Source organism: Epinephelus fuscoguttatus, linkage group LG11 (assembly GCF_011397635.1).
Source record: "Epinephelus fuscoguttatus linkage group LG11, E.fuscoguttatus.final_Chr_v1".
Lineage (NCBI taxonomy): Eukaryota > Metazoa > Chordata > Actinopteri > Perciformes > Serranidae > Epinephelus > Epinephelus fuscoguttatus.
The window spans coordinates 8277708-8300353 of NC_064762.1; the positions used below are offsets into that span (position 1 = coordinate 8277708).

The window sequence follows — 22646 nt, forward strand, 5'->3', positions numbered from 1 at the left end:
CTGCAGCGGCCAATCAGAAGCGACGTCACACACCGGCACAGCAAATTCTCCAGCGTCAACGAGGCTGCTTCCTACACTGTAGGTATCCTTCCGCGGCTGAGAAGTAGTGCGCTCTGTTGGGAGAGTCTAACTCTGTTTCTGAGATAATGAGAGGACAGATGGATGGATGGGCCGACCAGACATGGGTTTAATTCATATTTGATCCTGTTCAGTTCATTATTAGATATTTGTAGTGAAGTTTAAAGGGTCTAACAATAACCTGCTACAATTTAAAGGCACAATCTGCTATTTTTTCACCCTATTCGTTTGATTATCAACACATGGCAACAAATTACAAATAAAATGAGACATTTACATGATTAGGCAACAATTGTTTGACTTTTTATTCAGTTTCGAGCCATTTGCTTTAAACTATATGTATAATTATAGTGATTTTACCAAATTCCCACCATCCTCCACATCAACTACTTTTCCTTATTGGTTTCTTTCTTCACTACTGGGTCTATCTTCATACTAAAAACGACTTGTGATGATTATCAGACCATGGAAAATCCACAGATAAGTCATTCAAGTCTTTCTAGATAAATGACACCGTTGTTAAAAAAATCCAGACAAACAAGTTAGTGTACCCTCCGGTGATGACACAGCTCAGCTTTAGTATTTTCGCCAACTCAAGGTTACTTCGTGTCTTTATACAAACCATAATGTCTCAACAACTATTTGGGCTTAACATTAATTTGCAGCTTTATTGCTACTTGGCCTAAACGCTCCTCAGAGGCAAACAAATGCCATACATTCTGCTTCTTGTGCTATGTTTTTAGCACATAGTGCAGAAAACTAATGTCAGGAAGTGAAAATATGGCCTCCAGTTGATGATTATATGGAGCCATGTGAATGAAAGTAATATGTCTAAAAACGTCCATTTAGGTACTCCATACAGGACCGTATTCTCACGTGGCTGGCACTGTTTCCTGTGTAAGAGACCAATGGTTGAAGCACAGCAACAGCACACTAACTGTTGGAGGTTTGACTCACATGTGTACCTGCCATGGGTGGATCATGAGACAGTGGGCCCCAGAGCATGAAAAAGGCCCTGCCACCTCTCGTACACAACAGCATGACACAGACTCTGTCTCTTTGTGGTCGAGTCTTTTCCTGGTTGGTACGTGTTCATTTGAGTGACATGTTGCAGATGAAGCCCTGGGGTCCTCAGATATTTTATACAGTAGGCCTGGTCAGTCATCCATCCATGCTTACAGAACGCAAACTCACACTTGTTGCTTTTGCTGCTTGGGTTGGTTAGGTTTCGGCAAGATGAGTGGGATTGGTTAGGGTAAGAATGTCAGGATGAGCCAGTCAGAGGCAGAGTAAGGTGGTTCATACCTTCGCCATCCCAGGAAAGTGCACTTAAAAGACATTATCCTCACAGCTACCATTGTATCTTGGGACAAAGGCATGGATGGATTACTGAACTGGCCTACCGAGCACAGACCCAGGGGCCCAAAGTATTGGGCCTTCACCTGCAAAATGGCACCCAAGTTAAGATGTATTAACCAGGAAGAGACTCAAAATGACCACAAAGAGACATAAAAAGGCAAAAAACAGGCAAAAATACCACAATCAGACACAAAATGACTGTGAAGAGATGTAATATGAGCTCAAGGAGAAACAATACAACCACAGGGAGAGACCAAACAAGCTCAAGGAGACACAAAGTCGCCTCAAAGACACAAATTATGACTTCAAAGACGCAATACAGGGCCTCAAACACACGAAACAGGACCTCAAAGACACGATACACAACCTCAAAGACATGATACATGACCTCAAAGACACAATATATGGCCTCAAAGACACGAAACACGACCTCAAAGACACGATACACGACCTCAAAGACACAATACATGACCTCAAAGACATGATACACCACCTCAAAGACACGATATATGGCCTCAAAGACACAAAACGACCTCAAAGACATGATATATGGCCCCAAAGACACGAAACATGACCTCAAAGACATGATATATGGCCTCAAAGACACGAAACATGGCCTCAAAGACACAAAACATGACCTCAAAGACATGATACACCACCTCAAAGACAGTATATCGCCTCAAAGACACGAAACATGACCTCAAAGACACGATATATGACCTCAAAGACACGATACATGGCCTCAAAGACACAATACATGACATCAAATACACGATATATGGCCTCAAAGACACAAAACATGACCTCAAAGACACGAAACATGGCCTCAAAGACACAAAACATGACCTCAAAGACACGATACACCACCTCAAAGACAGTATATCGCCTCAAAGACACGAAACATGACCTCAAAGACACGATACATGGCCTCAAAGACACAATACATGACCTCAAATACACGATATATGGCCTCAAAGACACAAAACATGACCTCAAAGACACGAAACATGGCCTCAAAGACACAAAACATGACCTCAAAGACACGATACACCACCTCAAAGACAGTATATCGCCTCAAAGACACGAAACATGACCTCAAAGACATGATATATGGCCTCAAAGACACGAAACATGACCTCAAAGACATGATACACCACCTCAAAGACAGTATATCGCCTCAAAGACACGAAACATGACCTCAAAGACATGATATATGGCCTCAAAGACACGAAACATGACCTCAAAGACACGATATATGACCTCATAGACACGATACATGGCCTCAAAGACACGAAACATGACCTCAAAGACACGATATATGGCCTCAAAGACACGAAACATGACCTCAAAGACACGAAACATGACCTCAAAGACACGATATATGGCCTCAAAGACACAAAACGTGACCTCAAAGACACGATATATGGCTTCAAGGAGAGACAAAACAACTAGAAAAAGACACAAGACAATCTTAACAAAACACAATACCATGGCAAAGAGACACAAAATACGACCTCAAAGACACAAAACATGACCTCAAAGACACAACATATGACCTCAAATAGAAAAAAAACAACTACAAAAGGACATGAAACAACCTCAGGGAGACACAAATGACTGCAAAGAGACACAAAATCACGTCAAAGACAAAACATGACCTCAAAAACACAAAATATTTCCTCAAAGACACAATATATGACCTCAAAGAGAAACAAAACAACTACAAAAAGACACAAGGCAACGTTAAGGAGACACAAAACCACTGCAAAGCAACACAAGATCACCTCAGAGACACAAAATACGACCTCACACAGATACAAAACAACCACAAGGAGACACAACAGATGCAAAACATCTACAGCGTCTCTGTGTCTTGGTCTTATGTATCAGAGGTGGTGGGGCCTCTTTCATATCTGTGCCCAGGGTCCCACTGTCTCATGATCCGCCCATGGATTAACACCAGTGGTTTCAGCCTGGCTGCAACATATTAACTGTTGGACGTTTGACCCCATGTGTGCCGTGTGTGTTGTTGGTGTTACAAAGAGAACCGTGTTAGTCTTGAAAACATCTTACAAAGCTGTGTGTAGCAGTAACTACCCAGCTCCCCTCTGCATCCTGCAGTGTGATGTGAGTGTCAGGACGCACTCTATGCACTGCAGGCGTTTCAGCCCCGGTGATTGGCAGGTCCTGTGCTGGAGGCCTGCGCCGCTGCAGCAACCCTGAATTGAAATAAGGAAGTGAGTGATCAGTGCTAGCGTGGCGGAGGGATACACAGGCAATCCCCATTCTGGCCACGGCCAATATACACACTCCTAACCCGCCAGTGGAACTCCATCTAAGGAAGGACCACACTCCTAGTCTGCCTCCACAGACCAACAAGCACACAACCCATCCGACATGGTATGTATCTGTCATTCATTCTGAGCAGCGGGGAAATGACTTTTAATTTTAGGAAAGATGTTTTCTGTGAGTGTTTGAAGCTTTTCCGCTCCTGCAGCCTTCTCTCTGTTCACTCATTGATTCCGTGTACGAGCTGTCCGTGTGCGTAAAGGAGGCGGAAAACGCCCGCAAACGGCATTTTACATGTTCTGACTAACGCATTGGATAGATGTGAAGCCTTATTATGGTCTATCTTTGTTCTTTAATGCGGGGTTATGCGTGAAATTGTGTCCACCATCAAACCGTGGACCGTATTTCCTCATAACTGCGCAATCCACAGCAGCATTATGGATATGATCGGGTCAGCGGCGGCTTCACGGCTGCACGCTGCAGATCCTGTTCATTCTTGGACTAGATTTGGTGCTATGTGGATAACTTGCGGGCTATTTTGGGTGTTTAGAGCAGAATCCTGCAGCCTGGGTGCATTTATGGTGCATTTTACAGCCCAGTGTGAGGAGCGCAGGCGTGCTGGGAGCTGTGGATCATAGCGGAGCTGAGACATGTTTCATGTTGGAGGGGTTTTATTCTGTCAGGAGGAAAAGCAGCTTCCTCTTTTGGTCGGTTGCACCATCTTGCAGCTCGAGTCGAGCCGTGCCGAGCCGTGATGGGGGACATCTCGTCAGTGTTCCGCAACGGAAACTGACCATATTCTGTAATTACAAGGTTATAGACACGTTGTGTCGCTTATAAAAGCTGCACTAAAAACACGATACGAGGCGCAGTTCCGCCTTCACTGCAGCCTCCTCTTTGGGTTTATCTCAGCCTGTGTTATCTATTTCTGTCATGTCGGCTGATTTGGTTGCCTCTTTGCAAATTTTCGATGTAATGCAAATGTGAGTTTGTCCCAGAAGCAGCTCTTTCTGCTGCCATCAAACAAACAGCTGTGAAGTTCAGTCCACTCTTCTTCTCCCCCTCCAACTATTGTGAGATATGAACATGACATCATGATTAAAAGGTGATGTTTTATTCTGCTCAAACTCAGAGGAACCACAGTGTTGCAGCGGGCCTCAGTGACTTGCAAAAATACATTTGCCCATAACCACAGCGTTCTCACCAGATGTTGGAGACGCACTCTGAAACAGAGCCGCCGCTGGCTGGTTGGCTACGTCACACCAGGAGAGGTGGAAACGAGGCCTTCGAACTAATTCATTGATTATCAGGCCTGATAGATCATTAATGTCCCGAGGGAGTCAAGAAGCTGCAGACCTCTGCCCCCCCACCCCCACCCCCCCTGCTGTGATCAAATATCCCATATATGGTATCAAGCTGCGATGCAGTTTCACGTTGCAATGCGCCACAGTAATCGGAGTGTAAAGTGGAATTGTTATGGAGTTAGTCTGCGTATCAGCATCTCTGAATATCCACAGGCGTGAGCCCCCTCAATACTGCCGCTGGAGTGGAAACAGCCTCCCCCATCGAGGTGGAAGTATCGAATAAGTCGGACCATGCTATCCTGTTCCTGTTACGCTCTTGTTTGCTGATGCATGTTTAGTAACTTGAAGGACATCTGATCCGCTGCAGTGAATAATTTATATGCTTGGCGGCAACACCTCGCCATGTCCCATGTTCCCGGTGTCTAGGAGTGAAAAAGTGGTGCGGAGGCAGAGGAGTGCCTGGCCACCTACTGCCCCTGGGCCATATGGTGGACCGGCCTTGGCCGCAGGGTGCAGGGAGGCTGGTGTTGTTTACACCCATCCCCCCCCCCCCCCCCCCATCCCCTGCAGACACAGCCCGGCCCCGGGGCCTCGCTGCCTTTTGTCCGGCCTCAAAGAGAGGAGGCGTACAGTGCTCTGTGCAGCTCTGTGCTGCTTTAGAAAACAAGTGTGTGCGCCACACTCGCTCTTTGTGTTTGTGCTCGTGTTGGGATGAATGGATGTGTGTATGTGTGTCACGCCCATCTGTCAGCTGCCCGTGCATCGCTCACGTATAGAGAAGATACTTCAGGAACTCTTCGGCTCATCAGCTGTTTGAAATGTGCCTACAGCGCTGATAAAAATGAAGATCATCACCGGTGTTCTCTTACACCATTTTGCATCCCCTATCAAATTAATCGGAGTGTGAACAGTGAGCGATGCAGTATGTTTGTATAAGGGTAATATGACATCAACCAAGAGCACAAGATATTCCTCGCTGGCCCAGTGAACAGCCTCCTGCCTCCCACAGTCCTGTTTGGAGCGCATTGCTGGGGCCGGCTGCCCGGGCAACAGTGGGAGTGGTTGACCCACTCATGCCAGCAAACTGCTGCCAGCAGAGCCTCCCCCCCCCCACTCCTCACCCATCCCCACCCTAACACTCCTATTCCTCTGCAAGCTGTCAGAGCCTGGCAGTGAACGCCCCGGTCCATAGGACGCTGTGGATGGTGAATCATGGGGAGTTTCCTCTGAACAGTATGGCACATGCAGAGACAGAAACATGCAGAGGGGAAAGGTCTGGAAGAGGAGGAGGAGGAGGAGAAGGAGTTGGTATTGGCGGAAATCCAAAGAGGAAAGAAGAAGGAAAAAGGGGAGAAAGGGAAGGGATGGACCGGTGGTGGGCCTGGTGGTGCAGCAGCACCGTGAGGCCCCGACAGCTTGGGTCTAAGCCAAGGGAGGATCCATAGCACTGAGTCACCAAACCCCACACCCAGTCCACTTAGAGAGACAGCAGGGGACAGAAAGAGACAGTGGGAGCGACGCAGCATGACAAAGAGGGTGACTAAAGGGAGGATAGGACGCCATCACCAGAGAAAGAGTGAGAAACAGATATCTTAACGATGGCACCAGATACACACAGTAATGGTGATGCTGGGTGCCACGTTAGCATCGCTGTTTTTGGGCCGATACCGATTCCCGATTGTGCGCTGCTGATGTTACACGATATCAATCATGCGGCGCGGCCGAAATTTGGCCAGCGTTTTAAGTCAGCATATTTTAGACTGACGGTCACAGGTCAATGTGTCCTGAGCACTGCCGATTAATCGGTGCAAGTCTACTCGTGACATTTCCATTTCTTGCAGATGGAAATGGAGACAGGAAGAGGGTGCAGCGAGGGAGAACATTGAATCATGTCAGCTAATTGTATGAGCGATGTTATCATGAAACCCCTCCGCCGGCAGGATCGATGCATCCTGTGGCTGCTGCTGCTCAAGTTTTTGTGAAGTTAAAGGTCAGCTCGCAGTGTGTCATCAGTCTAACCAAATCTCCTCCTTATGCAACAAACTTAATTTACAGGCTTGATTTACAAATTAAAACAGGAACATGGACTTTACGAGGCTCATGTTTCACCAGGCCTGGGAATTAAGGGTGACTTTGTTATGGGATGTCTGCTTGGCAGCGTCCGCAGCTTGATTGCTCGTCCAAACACGTAAACACACCGATGGGCCGGAGAAATTTGCTTTGAGGCAGAAACGGTTACTCTGAGTAATTCTCAGGAAGCACAGGGATGGAAAGTACTGGTTTTGATGGAGAATGCCTTTAAAAGGGACACTGTGTGTTTGCAACATGACTGCTCTTGTTTATCTGTGTGTGTTTTGCCAAACACAATGATGTCAGTGTGGTCTGGTAACAATAACAATTAAAGAAACGCAGGGATGGGAGGGTACCTGTGGGAGGTATTGGCGCCTCAGTCTTCACACTTTACAGCCGAACCAGTAGCTCCTTCACAAAGACGCCTGATCCCTCTATGTAGAGGGCCTGGCAGCGGATGGATGCTCGCCTGCAAACCATTTAAAGCATGTGTGAGTCACTATCAGCCATCACACAGCCGCAGCGAGCCGAGGGAACAGGCTGGGAGGATGTGCGCCAACCCAGCAGCAGGCCTGTTTTCTCCCGTTGGTACGACCATAGAAAACACTGCATGCTGCAGATATGTCCTGAAACAACCCCGCCTAAACATTCTCTCTTGGTCTGGAGACAGCGCTTCATCCATTTTATTACAGCGTCTTGTTGGCCAGCGGTCCCTCATGTGTGGACCGCCATGGTGTAGCGAACTTTTTGAACAGGTTAATTTAATTGCGTGCGGTGTGTTTGTGGTGGCGTTGTAAAAAAAATCGATACATATATCAGGAGTGGAAATCACAAGAGGCCCCCAGATACCAGGGTTTAGCTGAATACTTGAATGAAACAAGTATCCCCTACAGATAATGAACTTATTTTTAAGAGTACAAGTAGTTTCCAAATGAATTTAGTCAATAATCTGCACCTGTGATGAAGGAAAATCCTCATTTGGGTAAATGAGTTTATTATCTTACTGTCTTGATCCAAAATGATCCTGAGGCTCCTTTGTAAATAGTTTTCTTGTAAATAATGAATACAGCAACTTCAGATCAACCCATATAAACTTCAGGCTTAAGATAACAACTTCTGGTTAAGTCCCACCCATTTCCAGTTAAAACTCCGCCCATTCTCAGTGCAAATACAGATCATTTAGTTGGTTAAACAGATACAGAAAATGGTGTACCGCTCATCCCTATCAGATACGATAGTCGATTCGTTTTTTGGTCTATAAAACATCAGGAAATGGTGAAGGCCCAAGATGACGTCCTCAAATGTTTTGTTGTGTCCACAACCCAAAGATATTATGTTTTTTGACGTAGAGGAGGAAAAAAACTAGAAAATATTCACATTTAACTGTGTTCCCAAACATTTTAATGGACAAAATTGAAAACTTTTTCATGACTTTTTAAGGATCCATATTAATTTTTCAAAGGTATCAGATTCAAACTCTTCAAACATAATTTAAGCTAGCGGCCACACATGAAAGAAGAGACGCAACACAAGGAGAATAAATTTAGAAATTTATCCATTGAAGATTACTGTAGCAGTTTAATTACACAGCACAAAATTTCATGACTTTTCCAAAACCTTCAATGATTTTTGCACATTCCATGATTTTTCCAGGTTTTCCATGACCGTTGGAACCTTGATTTAAGAAGGTGGAATCAGACAGTGTTGAAATGTTTCTTGAAAATTTACTTGAACCGATGAACGGCTTATCAGATTAGTTGCCAATTAATTTAATAGTTAAAAACGAACTGATTAATCGTTGCAGCTCTAATCATGTTGAAGTCTTTGCATATTTATCTTTTAATGAAAATAAATCAATGTCAGACTTTCCCCATGGTATCGAATATTTAAGGTCTTGTATCAAAGTTAGAAATTCTAGTATTGCGACAACACTGAAAAGTTCTCAACGAGGTAGCTTTGTAGCAGTCTATCAAACAAATACAACCTCTCAAAGAAGTCTCTGTAAAACCTCAGGTATTAGTTGGAGCCAAGTCTGATAACCGATTTTCAGCATCAGTAACAGTCAGTGTCAGACTGGAGTCAGGGCTGCACAGTATATCAGTTTTTAATTGTCTTTGCAGCGTCAACTTGTGCATTAAAAAACATTGTGACAGACTGCGATATTGCACTTAAATTTTTTGAATTAGTTGAATGAGAATATCAGTAGAAAATGTAACTATCATTTAGTTCAATAATAGTCGTATGCTTAGTACTTCAAAAACATGTATTTTCACTAAAACATTACAATCTTAAACTGAACTGAAAGTAAAACTCACCTATGCTCTGAAAGCCACACTCAAGTATTAAGGTTTTCAATGTGGGAAGGAAGTACTGGTCATACGTCTGGTTAAGTGAGACTTAGAATTTCCTGCACGAGTTTTGTGAGCGTTTGTATAGGGGTGTTTTGATAGAATTTTGCTGTTGTTAAATGTGGACCCTGATTACTTCAATTCATCAGGAATGTTGGCCTTTATTGGATTCTCCGTGCTCTGTGGTGGCATGCAAGAAAAACAAAGTTCTCTCCACAAATTAAGCAAAACACGCAGCGAGTAATCGATACACAAGCGTTCATTCTGTGGGTGAAGTATTTCTGTAACTGGAGTCAGGATGGACTTTTACAGGGACAAAATCAATTTAGCATGGCGTGATTCTGCTGAGAGCAGAAAACATCCTTTCAAAAAGAAATATAAAGGAAGATTTGAGCTACAAATATTGAAACAAGTCCTCAGACAGATTGACGCTCTGGTCCCCAGAGCTTTAATGGGGCTCGCAGTTAATTTGGGGTATTGTTGTGGGTAAATCTTGGCAGTCCTGTGAGCAGATTCCAGCTGAGGCCTCTGGTGACAGCCGAGCGCCGAGGCCAACAGACCCCTGAACACTGTGGCCAGTGTTGGTGGTTGGCGGGTGGGGACGATGAGGAATGTCATGACGCAACAGTTGGGGACTTGGAATTTTGGGTTGTTGAGAAACTTCATTGTTTGTAACCCTCTTCCTCCTCCTCTTTTTTTTTCCAACCGCAGGCTGACCAACTAACAGAGGAGCAGATTGCAGGTAGGAACTCAAAGACCTTTTCTCCTCCTTGTAACTAAGTCCTTTCTTCATGTGTTTACTGGCTGCACAATGTGTTATTGAATAACCCCCCCATCACATGATGAAGGTAATATCTCTCATTAGCTGTTCTGGTTGCCTCCACGCCACTTAAAGAGAGAGAGTACGTAATGAAACAGAACGTTGAAGGATTTGGCAGCCGCTCTCCCTCGGTAGATCATTAGCTTTTCGAAATGAACAGGAAATGAGGGGAAGAAGAATTTACAGCGTGTCATGAGTCAGGATTAAAACCCATGAAGCCGCAATGAATAGACAGTTTTCAAGGCGAGCTTATGAGCACTCTCAATCACCAAGGCACCTTGATATTCTCGATAAATAAATGATGTGGCCTTTGTACTAAAACTGGATGCTGCGCAATTTCTTCTCAGTCAAACCCCTCTGTGGCTAATTAGCTTGTGCTAAAGCTTCAAGGCTAATGCTCAGCACTGCCTGCACCTCCCTGGACGGGATTTTATGGCCCGTAGTTTAGGAGCGTGCTCGTACAAGCTGCTGCAGACAAGTTCCTACAATAAAATCTGGTTTCTCAGCTCCCAATATTCTGCAGCATTCTATGTTTTTCTTCCGCGGTATAAGATAGGATCCCTGTGACGTTTTAGCACATTTAACAGCGTCACTTCTATCCGCTCTCATGTGGGCTAATTTACAGACGAGCATGAACTTATTTAACGCAGCCCCTCCAGTCACAAGGGATGGATTAACCTTCCCGACCTAACTGTGGCGTGCTAACATAACTTGTTTCTGCAACTGCACAGCAATAGTAATCTACCCTTTCCGTCTCACCTCCACCCCTGCAGAGTTCAAGGAGGCTTTCTCCTTATTCGACAAGGATGGTGATGGCACCATTACCACCAAAGAGCTCGGCACTGTCATGAGGTCGCTGGGCCAGAACCCCACAGAGGCTGAGCTGCAGGACATGATCAATGAGGTGGACGCTGACGGTCAGTAAACATACATGAGTTACTCATCACTGATATATCAGTGATAGGGATGCATGGATTGTGAAATTCTCGGCAGATACCAATGTTTGAAATGATAATTTGACCAATACTAATTTTTTTTTTGTTGTTGTTTGTTTTGTTTTTGTTTTTATTCATTCCCCCTTTTGTGCCAGGGAAGCAATGAAATCTTGATTATGAAAAAATAAACTCAGCCTCAGTCATTCAGCCTTTTATCACACCATCTTTGAATGAGCACTAATTCAAACTTAGGAAACAAAACTTAATATAACCTTCTTTCACACGAAAAACATTTAAAAAGAAACAAATTTTAAAAAAATGCCTCAAAAGCTGTTTTGCTATGTATAATAAATTATAATTCCCTCTTTAATATCTATTGCTGTGAAAACAATGAATTCACCTCCAAACAGCTGTATCTATTTAAAATTTCTTACATTTGGACATATCATGACAATGTTATAATTTACCTTCACCAAATACTCCTTTTTACTGAATGGAGCATGAACACATCATTATGTAGCTCAGTGGAACCTCTTTTAGCTGTTAGTTCCACCACCGGCTGCTAAGAGCTAACGTTAACTAGCTCTTCTCCTACCAGTACCAAAATGGAGTTGTTGTTCACAGTGAAGTATTATCAGGAAAACAACAGGGTATGTTTATTGCCTCCTTTCATCCTGACGGTGTCTCGGGGAAAATCTCTGTTTGTCCCAAGCACGTCTTCTGTTGTCCCTGGGATGTTAGTCCAAGCTCTGCTATTTGGCCAGCGCAAAATTGATGTGACACAAACACAAAAGAAGAACACTGGCTATTGCCATAGTAGAATGTTATCTTATTTGCTGGCGAATATCTGCTGATACCAATGTTCGGACGATAAAATCGGTGCATCCCTAGTATGTAATAAATCAATTTTATGTGAACTAGGGCTGGGTGATATGGCCCAAAATGTTGCACTGATAAAAATGTTCATATCAGTTGATATAGATAATTATTATGATAAATGTCGAATCATTATATCTTTCAAGTTTAAAAGCTGATTTTTGCTCCTGAGTGAAAGTTGAAGAAATTGAACCATTAATTTTGGTGTAAACTATTGTCAGAACTTGACAAACATTGACCCAACAGTGGGATATTTCTCAAATCTGGGGTAGATTCAGAATCAAAATAATGTCAATAAATAACACAACAAATTGACAACTTTAGACATCTTAATTCTGGTCAACAGCGTGTCAAACTTTTCATAGACGGTTTAAAACAGGAGTCTACTACCCATACAGCTACTGTAGCTAACGTTGCTTGGCGAATTCAGTCCTGGTGTAGCCCAGCACTGTCATACATGGTCAAAACAATCATACTAAAACTAACTTTAGGAGATTGTGAGCATTGTAACGACAACAATTTATTGGAAATTCATTATGTTTCTGTCAAGGAAAACGATATAGCTAATAATTGTTTTATTACACAGCCCTAATTAAAGTTTTATTTATGTTATATCTGTTTATGTTGTCATTTTATTCTAATGAAATGGCGTTAGCCACAAGTCACGTAAGCTAACGTAACGATAACTAACCATTAGCATTAGATGAGTAAACTCCCCATACAGCTACTTTAGCTAACGCCATATGGTGAATTCAGTTGTGGGGTAGTCCAGGGCTGTTATCCATGGTCATAATAATCACACTAAAAAAAACTTAATGAGCGTGTTGAACTTTGTTGTTAGGTTATGTTATAACATTACTGTAGTCTACGCATTATCTTGCTGGCTGGTGTCATCTTCTTCTACTATTACTACTTCGCTTATATTTCTATCCAGGAAAATTATATTGAGGTAATTATTGTTATCTTGGCTAGGTCTTACCAGATGCCATATAGAACGAGTAAATTCCTCTTAATTAGTCCTAAATGATGAAGTTTGAAGAGCTTTAGCATCAGAAGTATCTTATTCTACAAACACATTGATTTAACAGTTAATATTAGTTAGTTTCACACTATAGACTTCATATAACACTTATTAAATCTTGAGATTGGTCATAATTTTGGACTGGAGGAGTGGACTACCTCATCATGGGATACTAGCAGGAATTAACATTTATTTTGTGAATAATTTTGAATCCACCAAAGTAAAATGTGTACATTTTTGACTTAATTTACTGGGAAAATGTATTTAAAAGATGGACAATCAGCAGTTAAATTGTTAATTGTACTCACATTTTACAAAGTCTACTGTGAGCGAGTAGGAAGGATTTTAATATTTAGGTTAATAAGGTGATGCCATTCTGTTCCCACCAGCAGTTTAACTGATCCTTTCCTGTTCACACCCCCGTTTTTAATCAGCGAAATGACTTACAGTAAAATTCCAATTTTGGTGCCACAGTTCTTTGAGAGATTTATCCATTAATTTCAGTCATTTGGGGAAAGAACCATAATTTCACGTCACCATTTTGTTGCACAACTCCAGTGGTAAAACCTCTGGTACAACTGCATGAGGGATTAAACAGCATCCATTACGGCCCCGTCTCGGAGCACATCAGCGGTGTTGTTGCCCACCTCCCTCCCTTTTTTTTTTTTTTTTTTACCAACTGTCAACCAACTGTCCGAGCCAACTGTCTGGCCAGCTTTATTTTCAGATGACGTGTCTCTCTGTGTCAGCAGTTTAGTCACTGTGTGTTCAGTTCCATCAGAGTTGACAATGTCAGGGATATAGATGCACAGGAGGTGCTCACAGTGCTGGTGAGTAGAGCGAGCCAAGTGTCAAAAGACTGTCAGTGTTAGCGCCCCACGCTGAGTGCCACAACTCAGACAGATTCTTCTCTTCATCTCAGAGGTGGGCGATACGGCCAAAATCTTCTGACAGGCTTTATGTGATTTTATATAACAGTAACAGTTTATGTCAGGATGCAGTATTTTCTCTGTAAATTCCAGTTGAGAAAACGTTTAACACTGTACTTCATCACATTTTATTATTTTCTTCTTTCATGTGGAACTTCTATACAAACGCAAAACAATAGAAATAAAAACAATAAAAAAATCTTTCTAAATGGAGACTTTAATCTACCTGAGAACAATAATTTCAAGTGTTTCAGCTTTCTGTATTTACAGCTTAACTTTCTTCCTCCATGTTTGCCCAAATCAGAGTCCAGTATTTTTGGCTGATCCGTTGTAGCCAGCGGATATCTGAGCCAAGACTTCATCATAGATATTTGCAGTTGAATGCAGAAATTTAAAGCTCATATAAAACTAACTCATCAACTGAGGCTCACGAGTTCTGAGTTTGCATTTCGGCATTCTGATTCTCCACACCAACTGTTTACCTGCAGTGATTGGTCAGCACTATTTGGACTACAAACAGCCTACAAACGGAAAGACTTCAGACACCAAAATCTTTCCTTTGCCCACAGATGATATGCAGATATCTGTTTATAGAAATTACCTTGCAAGGCAGATGGATTACGTGAGATCACACCAGAAACCAGTACGTTACAATAAAAACATTGGAAAAAAAGCAGGACAACAAAATAAGACAATTAAAAGACATTGATAAAATAAACTTTCTCTTTACCTGCAATTATTTTCTCACAAGTGCCTGATTGGTGTAGCACGTGTGCAACTCTCAAATGAGATGAGAAGTAGGGATTAGCACGTAACCGTACGTTATCTATATCTGTTTGACAGGTTTGTATCATATGGTATGACAGAATTATTATTATTAAAAGTCAAAATGACCTGTAAAGGAATAAAAAGAGAAGGGTTATTTTTGGTTGAATAAATGTTTTATTACTATATTACTAAATGTTTAGCCCTACTGGAAACCATTTTCTTTATGTAAAAAGTCTCCCTTTTGTAGATAACTAAAATAAAGTTGAGATTCTCCGTTCAGTAAACGGTACGATAACCATCAATTTTTATATCATGATATATATATTAAAACCGCTACACCTTTGCAGCCCCACTGTTCAACCAACTAAATGATCTGTATCCATGTATGCACTCGGAAAGGGTAAAGTTTAGTCAGGAAGTTTGTGGGGTTTAACTTCTAAGTGGGTGGGACTTAACAGGAAGTTGTTATTTTAAACCTGAAATTGATGTGGGTTGATCAGAAGTTGCTTCATTCATTATTTCTGACAAAAATATTTACAAAGAGCCTCAGAATTGAGCTTTAGATCATTTTAAATCACGAGTAATAGATTGAACACAGCTACTCAAACGAAGATTTTTTCTTCATCACAGATACTGGCACATTTTACCCATTAAAAGTACCTTATCCGTACAGAATACTCAAGTATTCCACTTAGTCCTAATGAGAATAAAGTGAGATGGCACACTCCTTCGCTATTTCCATAGTCAGCTCTGAAAAAATGATGCAATTCTTTTTTTACGACTTGGCCCGATCAGGCAAGTAAGCTGCTAGATTTACTAGTCCGACATGGCATTTTACTTGCCACAGGCAATCGGGCGATCCTTATTGTTGGGCCCTGCTGGTCTGTAACGTCACATTACACATCATCACATCATCACATCTCAACCCTAAGTCACCTCATTAACAGAGTTTCACCGAGTCGTTATCCTCCACTGCAGCGTCTCCTAAAGACTCTGTGAACGACAGAGAATTAAAGACACAAAACTAGAGACAGAGGAGTCGGTGAAGTTGGCTAGTAGCTCCCAGACTGACCGTCCTTGGGCAGCAGAGTCGAGGATGTTAGCTGTCAGTGAGCCTGAGCCTTCACCCGAGCGCTGCTCTGTCAGCTTATAGGATTTTGTAAATGGGACTGCATTGATCAGGAGAAATCAATCGCACCGCAGTTTGGCTGCCCCTTTATTGAAACGTCCTCCCACCATCCTCAGCGCCCTCCCCCTCAGTTACACCCAGGAGCAAGTACACACACACACACACACACACACACACACACACACACCATCACTAACATCCCCTTGTTCTGCCTCTGCCTCCCTTGGCTGATGCAATCTAGGTCAGACAGCAATGAAGCTAGTAATGGAAAATAAAAGTGGTTACATAAGGCCTCTCTGCGCTCTGCACATCCAGTACCCACATCGGCAGCCATGGGATGTCAGCCGGCCCATTGAAAATCAGCTTTATTTACCAAACAAGGAGGCTGTGGCAAAGAATTACAATGAATGGAGGGGAGGATGGAACAGAAAGCTGCTGGCGATTGGATTGTAAAAGCCGAGACGCAGTTTATGAACAGTGTGTGTTACAGTATCGGATGGAAACGCTGCTGTTTATCTCACAACCAGCTAACCACACCTGAGTGAGACGACGCAGGAGCTTCCATGTTCCCGACCAGGCTGAGCTGAAATATGTAAAAGATATTAAATATTAGCTTTAGTCACAGCGCATCACTCGTCATCATTACACAACCCGACATCTCTGTCTCATCTCGGGGATGGAAGTTGGCTTTATGATGCAGGAAAAAAGCGATGACCACACACACACAGCAAGATGCCTCAGCCTTCTATAGTTTGCGTCAGCACCTCTTATGTGTAATCGCACCATCTCCCACTCGGTTCACTCCTTATATTCTCTCCTCTTCACAGCTCCCTCATCTCCATCTCCCTCTCTGCCGCCCACTCACTCCCTCCCTCTTGTTTTTCTCTCTCTTTTCCTCCCACCATTTTCTCTCTCATCCCGCCTGCCTTCCTCCCGATCTTCATCCCTCCTTCCCTCCCTCCACCGCAGCAGCTGGCTGGAGGTGCAGTTGAGCAGATATCACTCGAGGGCTGCCTCGCTTCTTCACTCATTGTCCCCCCTCAGATGATGGTTTTCCAGTCCGTCCCTCCTCCAGGACTGGGACAGCCCCCCCCCTCCATCAGCCTTCCTCCCAACCCCCAGTGGCAGCATGTGTTCCCTCGGTGCTGCTGGCTGTCTCTGTGTGTTAGATAACAGGTCCTTAGATTGTTACCCCAGGCTATGAGATCACCATCTGCCCCATCACATTACTGCTGCATCCCTTTTCGTTCCACACACATACACATACATCTATTCTCTTATTCTCTCTGTATCCCGCTCTCTGAGGCGTGCTCTGTCATTGGTTAATCTGCGTACAATCCCTCCACCCCATCCGTCCCACCCCAGGGCTAATCCTCCCGGGTGCTGTGCCCTCGGTGTCCCTGACCTTCTCCTCAATCCCCTGACATTTTTTTGTGTCAGTTTTTAATTATAATACACCGCCGCGCCGTCTCCCATCGTCTCCAGGTCTGCATGAAAGCACCTCTCACCGCCATTAGTCACCGCCAGCCCTCCCGTCCTCCCTGCTGTGGTTGCGGTCGGTGAGCTGCTGAGTTCCTCATAGATCCTTCCTCTGTCAGGAGGGTCTGATCCCCTGGTAATCCTGTCTTGACAACAGTAACATGGATATTGATCCTACCGCACGCATACATGCGCCACCAGCACAGCAGCAAGCAAAACTTTATTTATACAGCACATTCAATTCCAGGTGGAGGCACAGTTTGCTGCACAAAGTGCGAGGCTCAAAATAAAGCCAGAAACTGACCATAAAAGTCAGATTTAACAACACTAGGAACAAAACCTCATGAAATAATAAAAATTAAGAATAAACCAATAAAAGATACTAAGACATGTGACGCAGAACTGATGAAAAATGTTAAAATTGAATAATAAAATTATAGATAAACCAATAAACTCGTGAAATTTAAAGTACACCTGAGTTAAACCAATAAAAAAAATAAAGTGTTATGTTCATAGGATGAATGTTTCCATCAGACAAAAAGCAAAACCAAATCTGGAGACATGTAGCTGCAGACAGAATCTGTTTGTACCACACACAACACGCCCCTATAAACCACGCCCACCATGAGTACAAGACTAACACCTCAAGGTGATGGCTACCCACCTCTCTTTTAACGTAATACCCCATAGCTAGCTAATCGCTAACCTAGCATTAGCATAGGCAATGAGCTGTAGCTTTGCCCGAACCTTAACCACATCTCTTTCAACATAATACCTCATAGCTAACAAATTGCTAACTCAGCATTAGCATAAGTAACAAAACGTAGCTTTGCCCGAACCTTAACTACCTCTCTTATAATGTAATACCTCAGAGCTAGCTAATTGCTAAGTTAGCATAAGTAGTTGATATAGCCTTCCCATGACCCTTGCCCTAACCTTAATCGTCTCTTTTATAACATAAAACTCCATAGCTAGCTAATTGCTAAGTTAGCATCAGCATAAGTAACAAGATGTAGCTTTACCCTAACCCTAACCACCTGTCTTAGAATGTAAAACTTAATAGCTAGCTAAATGCCAAGTTAGCATAAGTTATCAGATGTAGCCTTCCCATTACCCTAGCCTTTACCATCTTTTTTAAAAACATACTACTTCATAGCTAGCTAATTGCTAACTTAGCAGTTTTTTTGGGACTTCCTCTTCCAGGCCAAGGAGCGAAGGGGGCTGAATGTGGACTGACGTGTAGGTTATGGCGGTTGAGTCATGTAGCTAGTGGGCGAGGAATGTACTTGTCTGCTCGTAAATTAGTTTATTCGACGTCTTTTTAAAATGTTGCCAAAAACCCCATTTGCACAAACTAACCAGCATGCACGACAAGAGTGAAAAAATGTGCTTTTATCAACTCCAGGATTTCAACTTCAACTTTTAACTTTCAAACATCTAAGGGTAACTAATGTATGCTGGAGGGAGGGAAGGCCACCTCCCTTATCTGATAAGTAAAGAACAGTCCCTTAAGGGCAGATAATAGTGGACCTATAGTATGTAGTATCTGGACTGAAGCTCCCCGCCCTTTTTTCGGCCTCCTCTCCTCCCCTCCAGCTGCTGTTTCTGACACCAGTAGAGACAAGTCTATGATTTACCGAGGCTCCTCGAAGGCCTCACTGCACAGTATACTATATGTCTACATTATGGATGACTGGCTTGGGTCCCCCAGCAATCCTGCTGCGCTGTGTATAACATATGCAGCATCTTCCCGGGGCTTCCCTGAGGAAGAAAGGGAAACACACACAGAGTCACTTACACCCGTACATCCCAACCCCACCTCCTCCTCTCAGCCTGCGGTAGCGGTGTTTAACACAGGAAGGAAGGTGTACATTAAAGCAGGACGTGTGCAGGTCCTTAAAAAGTCTTAAAATGTCTTAAATTTGGTAAATATTAGGCCTTTAAAGACAGTAAATAGTCTTACATTTGAATATGTGAGGTTGTAATTGCCACAACTGTTTTACCTAATGTCATTCATCCATCTTTTAATTTGTTTTTCTCAAAATGATCCAACCTTTTCTGCGATCAAATCCACGTCTAATGTTATGAATCTTCAAACCTACAGTTGAACCTATTACTGTGGTTTTACTTTATACTTGCCTGCACAAGAGGCCTGTGGTGTGGGGACTGCTGGTCCTGCTGCCTCTCAGCCCGGGATTTTTGTTGTCTTGTTGTCTTGTTTTATTTGTAATAAATCCCACGGATTTGAGTGTTTTAAAGGCGTTTATGTGGTTATTTTGGGTCACTGTTGGGGTTTTGTTTGCCCCATAGAGTGCCTAAGGGTGGGGTGTGATTCAACCAAGGTTTTATATTTAGATGAGCTGTGTACTTAAATGATCCCAAATGTTTCCAACAATGTTCATCTTTGTTTCATCAAAGACACCTTGCATGTCATTTTTTTCCACCGTTGCCTGTCATTGGCATCATGTCCTCTTGGTGCATGCATCAGGGTTGTGGTTGTCCTTGACTTTTTAAAAGTTTTAAGCCACATTTTTACTATACACTTTTTAGATCTTTGTTATTTTTACTATTTGTTTCCTGAAGTTATCAGAGAAACAAGCTGAGCAAACATAAGCTCGGCTCCAGCACCTGCTGTACCAAACAGCATCCGAAAAACACTGAATTTTAACATGAAAGTGATGAATTCAGTATTCATTTTGGTTTAAATCACCTGGTCTGTTTGTTTTGGAGAAGAAGAGACCTCTGTGGATAACTGGGCTCCCGGTTAAAGCCTCCTGAACGATGAACACTCGTTCAGGAGTCTCTGCTGCGAGGAACGCCTCTGTAGTAAAGTTATGGCCCATAGGATGAAGTAAACCAGGACGACCGGACTAAATGAATATTAAGTGGTCCAGTCGTCGGCTCTGAATATTTCCAGTCAGTTGCTTTTCATCAGCTAAATGCCGGGTCACATTATCTCGACTTATCTGAGTTTGCTTTTAAGTAATTGCAGTATTTGCTGATTAAATGTTCCTCATTGATCACCGCTTCCAGGTAATGGAACCATCGACTTCCCTGAGTTTCTGACCATGATGGCCAGAAAAATGAAGGACACAGACAGCGAGGAGGAGATCCGTGAGGCTTTCCGGGTATTTGACAAGGTAAATAAAGCTTTTATTAACCAGTTTTATTTTTACCTTCCGTTTATGTCGTCATCTGAGAGTCTTTTTAAACGATGACTCACAGGTGAGAAAGTTTAGCCGGGCCAGGCTAGTGGGAGTTTCTGACTTCCTGCCTGCTTCACACCTGTCATCATGTCTTCTTATTTATCAATTCCCCCATCACTGGTTAGCCTGTGGGACTTTCCCTGTTTCACACATTTGATCCCATGCCACATGTTTCCAGGACGGCAATGGCTACATCAGCGCCGCAGAGCTCCGTCACGTCATGACGAACCTGGGAGAGAAGCTAACGGACGAGGAGGTGGACGAGATGATCAGAGAAGCAGACATCGATGGAGACGGACAGGTCAACTACGAAGGTAAAAGACAGAGGATTGTGAAGGGAGCGCATGCTAAAATGTCACGGTGCACAAATAGCTTTAGTTTCTAGGCCATGGTGTAAGCTTTTATTAAACGTGGGGGGGGGAGCAGAGCACTTCATTTTCCAAGCTGTGTATTTCTCTGAGGGCAACTGCAAGACAAGCCAGCCACACATAATATTAGTTATTAGATAGGGGCTATACATGGAGCCTGCTGAAATAGAGATGGGAGAAAGCCATCCTTCTGAATTATCATCAGGGCGCCAGGAGCCTTTTCACTCTTCCTTTCTTGCTGCCTCTCTGTTCCCTCCCCCCTATCGTCGCTCCCTTGGCACATTACACGAGAGACTGCGCTCATTTTCTAGAAGGCTGTTGATATATTATGAACAGTCCATAAGTCTTTGGCTGAAAAGTGCCCTACTTTTACACTCCCATTGTACCACGCACAGAATATGTGCTCGGCAGACAGTGACAGCCTCCTCTGCCTCTTTATTTATGTTTTTATGTGCATCTCCACAACTGTAAGCACAACGCCAGAGCTTTTTAATCAAATGGGTTTAATGAGATGAACGTGGAAGCCGTTTGGAAAGGGGACACTAATTAGGATGTGTGTTCTGAACCTGCTCAAGTTGATTAAAAAATTAATAAAGCATTTAACAATTTAGCAGGTGACTGCTCTCGCTGGCAACAGGCTGAGCCGGAGCCTTAAACCTCATGTCCTCATTGTCTTTTGTCCTCTCTCTCTCTTTATCTTTCTCTGCAGAGTTTGTACAGATGATGACTGCAAAGTGAAGCTTGCCCGCCCCGTCCTGTCCCCTCTTAGAAGAAAAAAAAAAGGAAAAAAAAAAAAAATCAAAATGTTTTACTTACCTCTTGGGAAAAAAAATGTTCATTTATTCATACTGTTTCTGTATAGAAAATAATTGAATGTTGAAATAAAATATCCTTCTGTCCACACAGGAAAAATATAAAAATATACAAAAAATATCTGCATGAAAATGATGGTTAGTGATCCTGTCCCCTCCCCCTGGAGATCAGTTTAGCATCAGTACTTAACAAGTAACAATAATAACAACAAACCCTGTAACTACTACCTTCAGACTAAAGCAGAAGCATTTGGCGAACTCCTTCCAGTTCCATTTGCTCGTGGTAAATGTCTGGGCTGGCCATCTCTTCTTTCTCTCTCTGTTTTCTGTTCTTCATGCATGCAGCTTGAGACCGGAGCACTAACCCCCCGCCCTCCCTTCATCCCTCCTCCGGGCTACCAGAGCGTGCTGATTCCACTATAAGCTGTCCTCTTGTTGGTTTGGTACAGTTTTTTTGTATTTGGAGAGGAACCCTGTACTGTGAAGATGAGAGAGTAACCAGGTTCTAACTCAAGCGTCAAAGTGGAACGGGACTTAATTGTATGCTAGATAAAAAGAGATTAAAAAAAAAAAAAATAATGTACAAAAAATACATTTTCAAATGTTTGGCATGTTCTTTTGTTTTTGTTATGTTATTTGGACGGCCATCTTAGTAGTTGTGCGTCCTGCCCTTTTTAAAGGAGGGGGGACATAAAGAGTCTTACGGTGAGCTTTCTATTGTTTCTTTTCTTTTTCTTTTGTTTTCGCTGAGATGGAGTGTCTGTCCTCTTTTCTTGCAAGAGAGAATCACTGGCCTTCACTTTTTCTTTTTCTTCTTCTGTTTCTCGACTCAGACGAGAGCATAGTGAGGGGTGT

At 43.0% G+C, this 22646-nt stretch overlaps 1 protein-coding gene across 1 annotated transcript; it reads left to right on the forward strand.

Annotated features, from left to right (window-relative positions):
• Positions 1 to 3682: 3682 nt before the first annotated feature.
• Positions 3683 to 21783, forward strand: LOC125897124 (calmodulin-1). The gene is made up of 6 exons (XM_049590206.1): positions 3683 to 3837; positions 10160 to 10190; positions 11042 to 11185; positions 20439 to 20545; positions 20790 to 20925; positions 21689 to 21783. The coding sequence occupies exons 1-6, from the start codon at positions 3835 to 3837 to the stop codon at positions 21715 to 21717; spliced, it is 450 nt and encodes a 149-aa protein (XP_049446163.1). The 5' UTR covers positions 3683 to 3834; the 3' UTR covers positions 21718 to 21783.
• Positions 21784 to 22646: the final 863 nt, after the last annotated feature.

What these genes read in the sequence shown, in the direction of transcription:
- LOC125897124 (XM_049590206.1), top strand. An exon ending in AACAGAGGAGCAGATTGCAG is followed by an intron (nt 10,191 to 11,041) that starts GTAGGAACTCAA and finishes CCACCCCTGCAG; the next exon opens with AGTTCAAGGAGGCTTTCTCC. An exon ending in CGGACAGGTCAACTACGAAG is followed by an intron (nt 20,926 to 21,688) that starts GTAAAAGACAGA and finishes CTTTCTCTGCAG; the next exon opens with AGTTTGTACAGATGATGACT.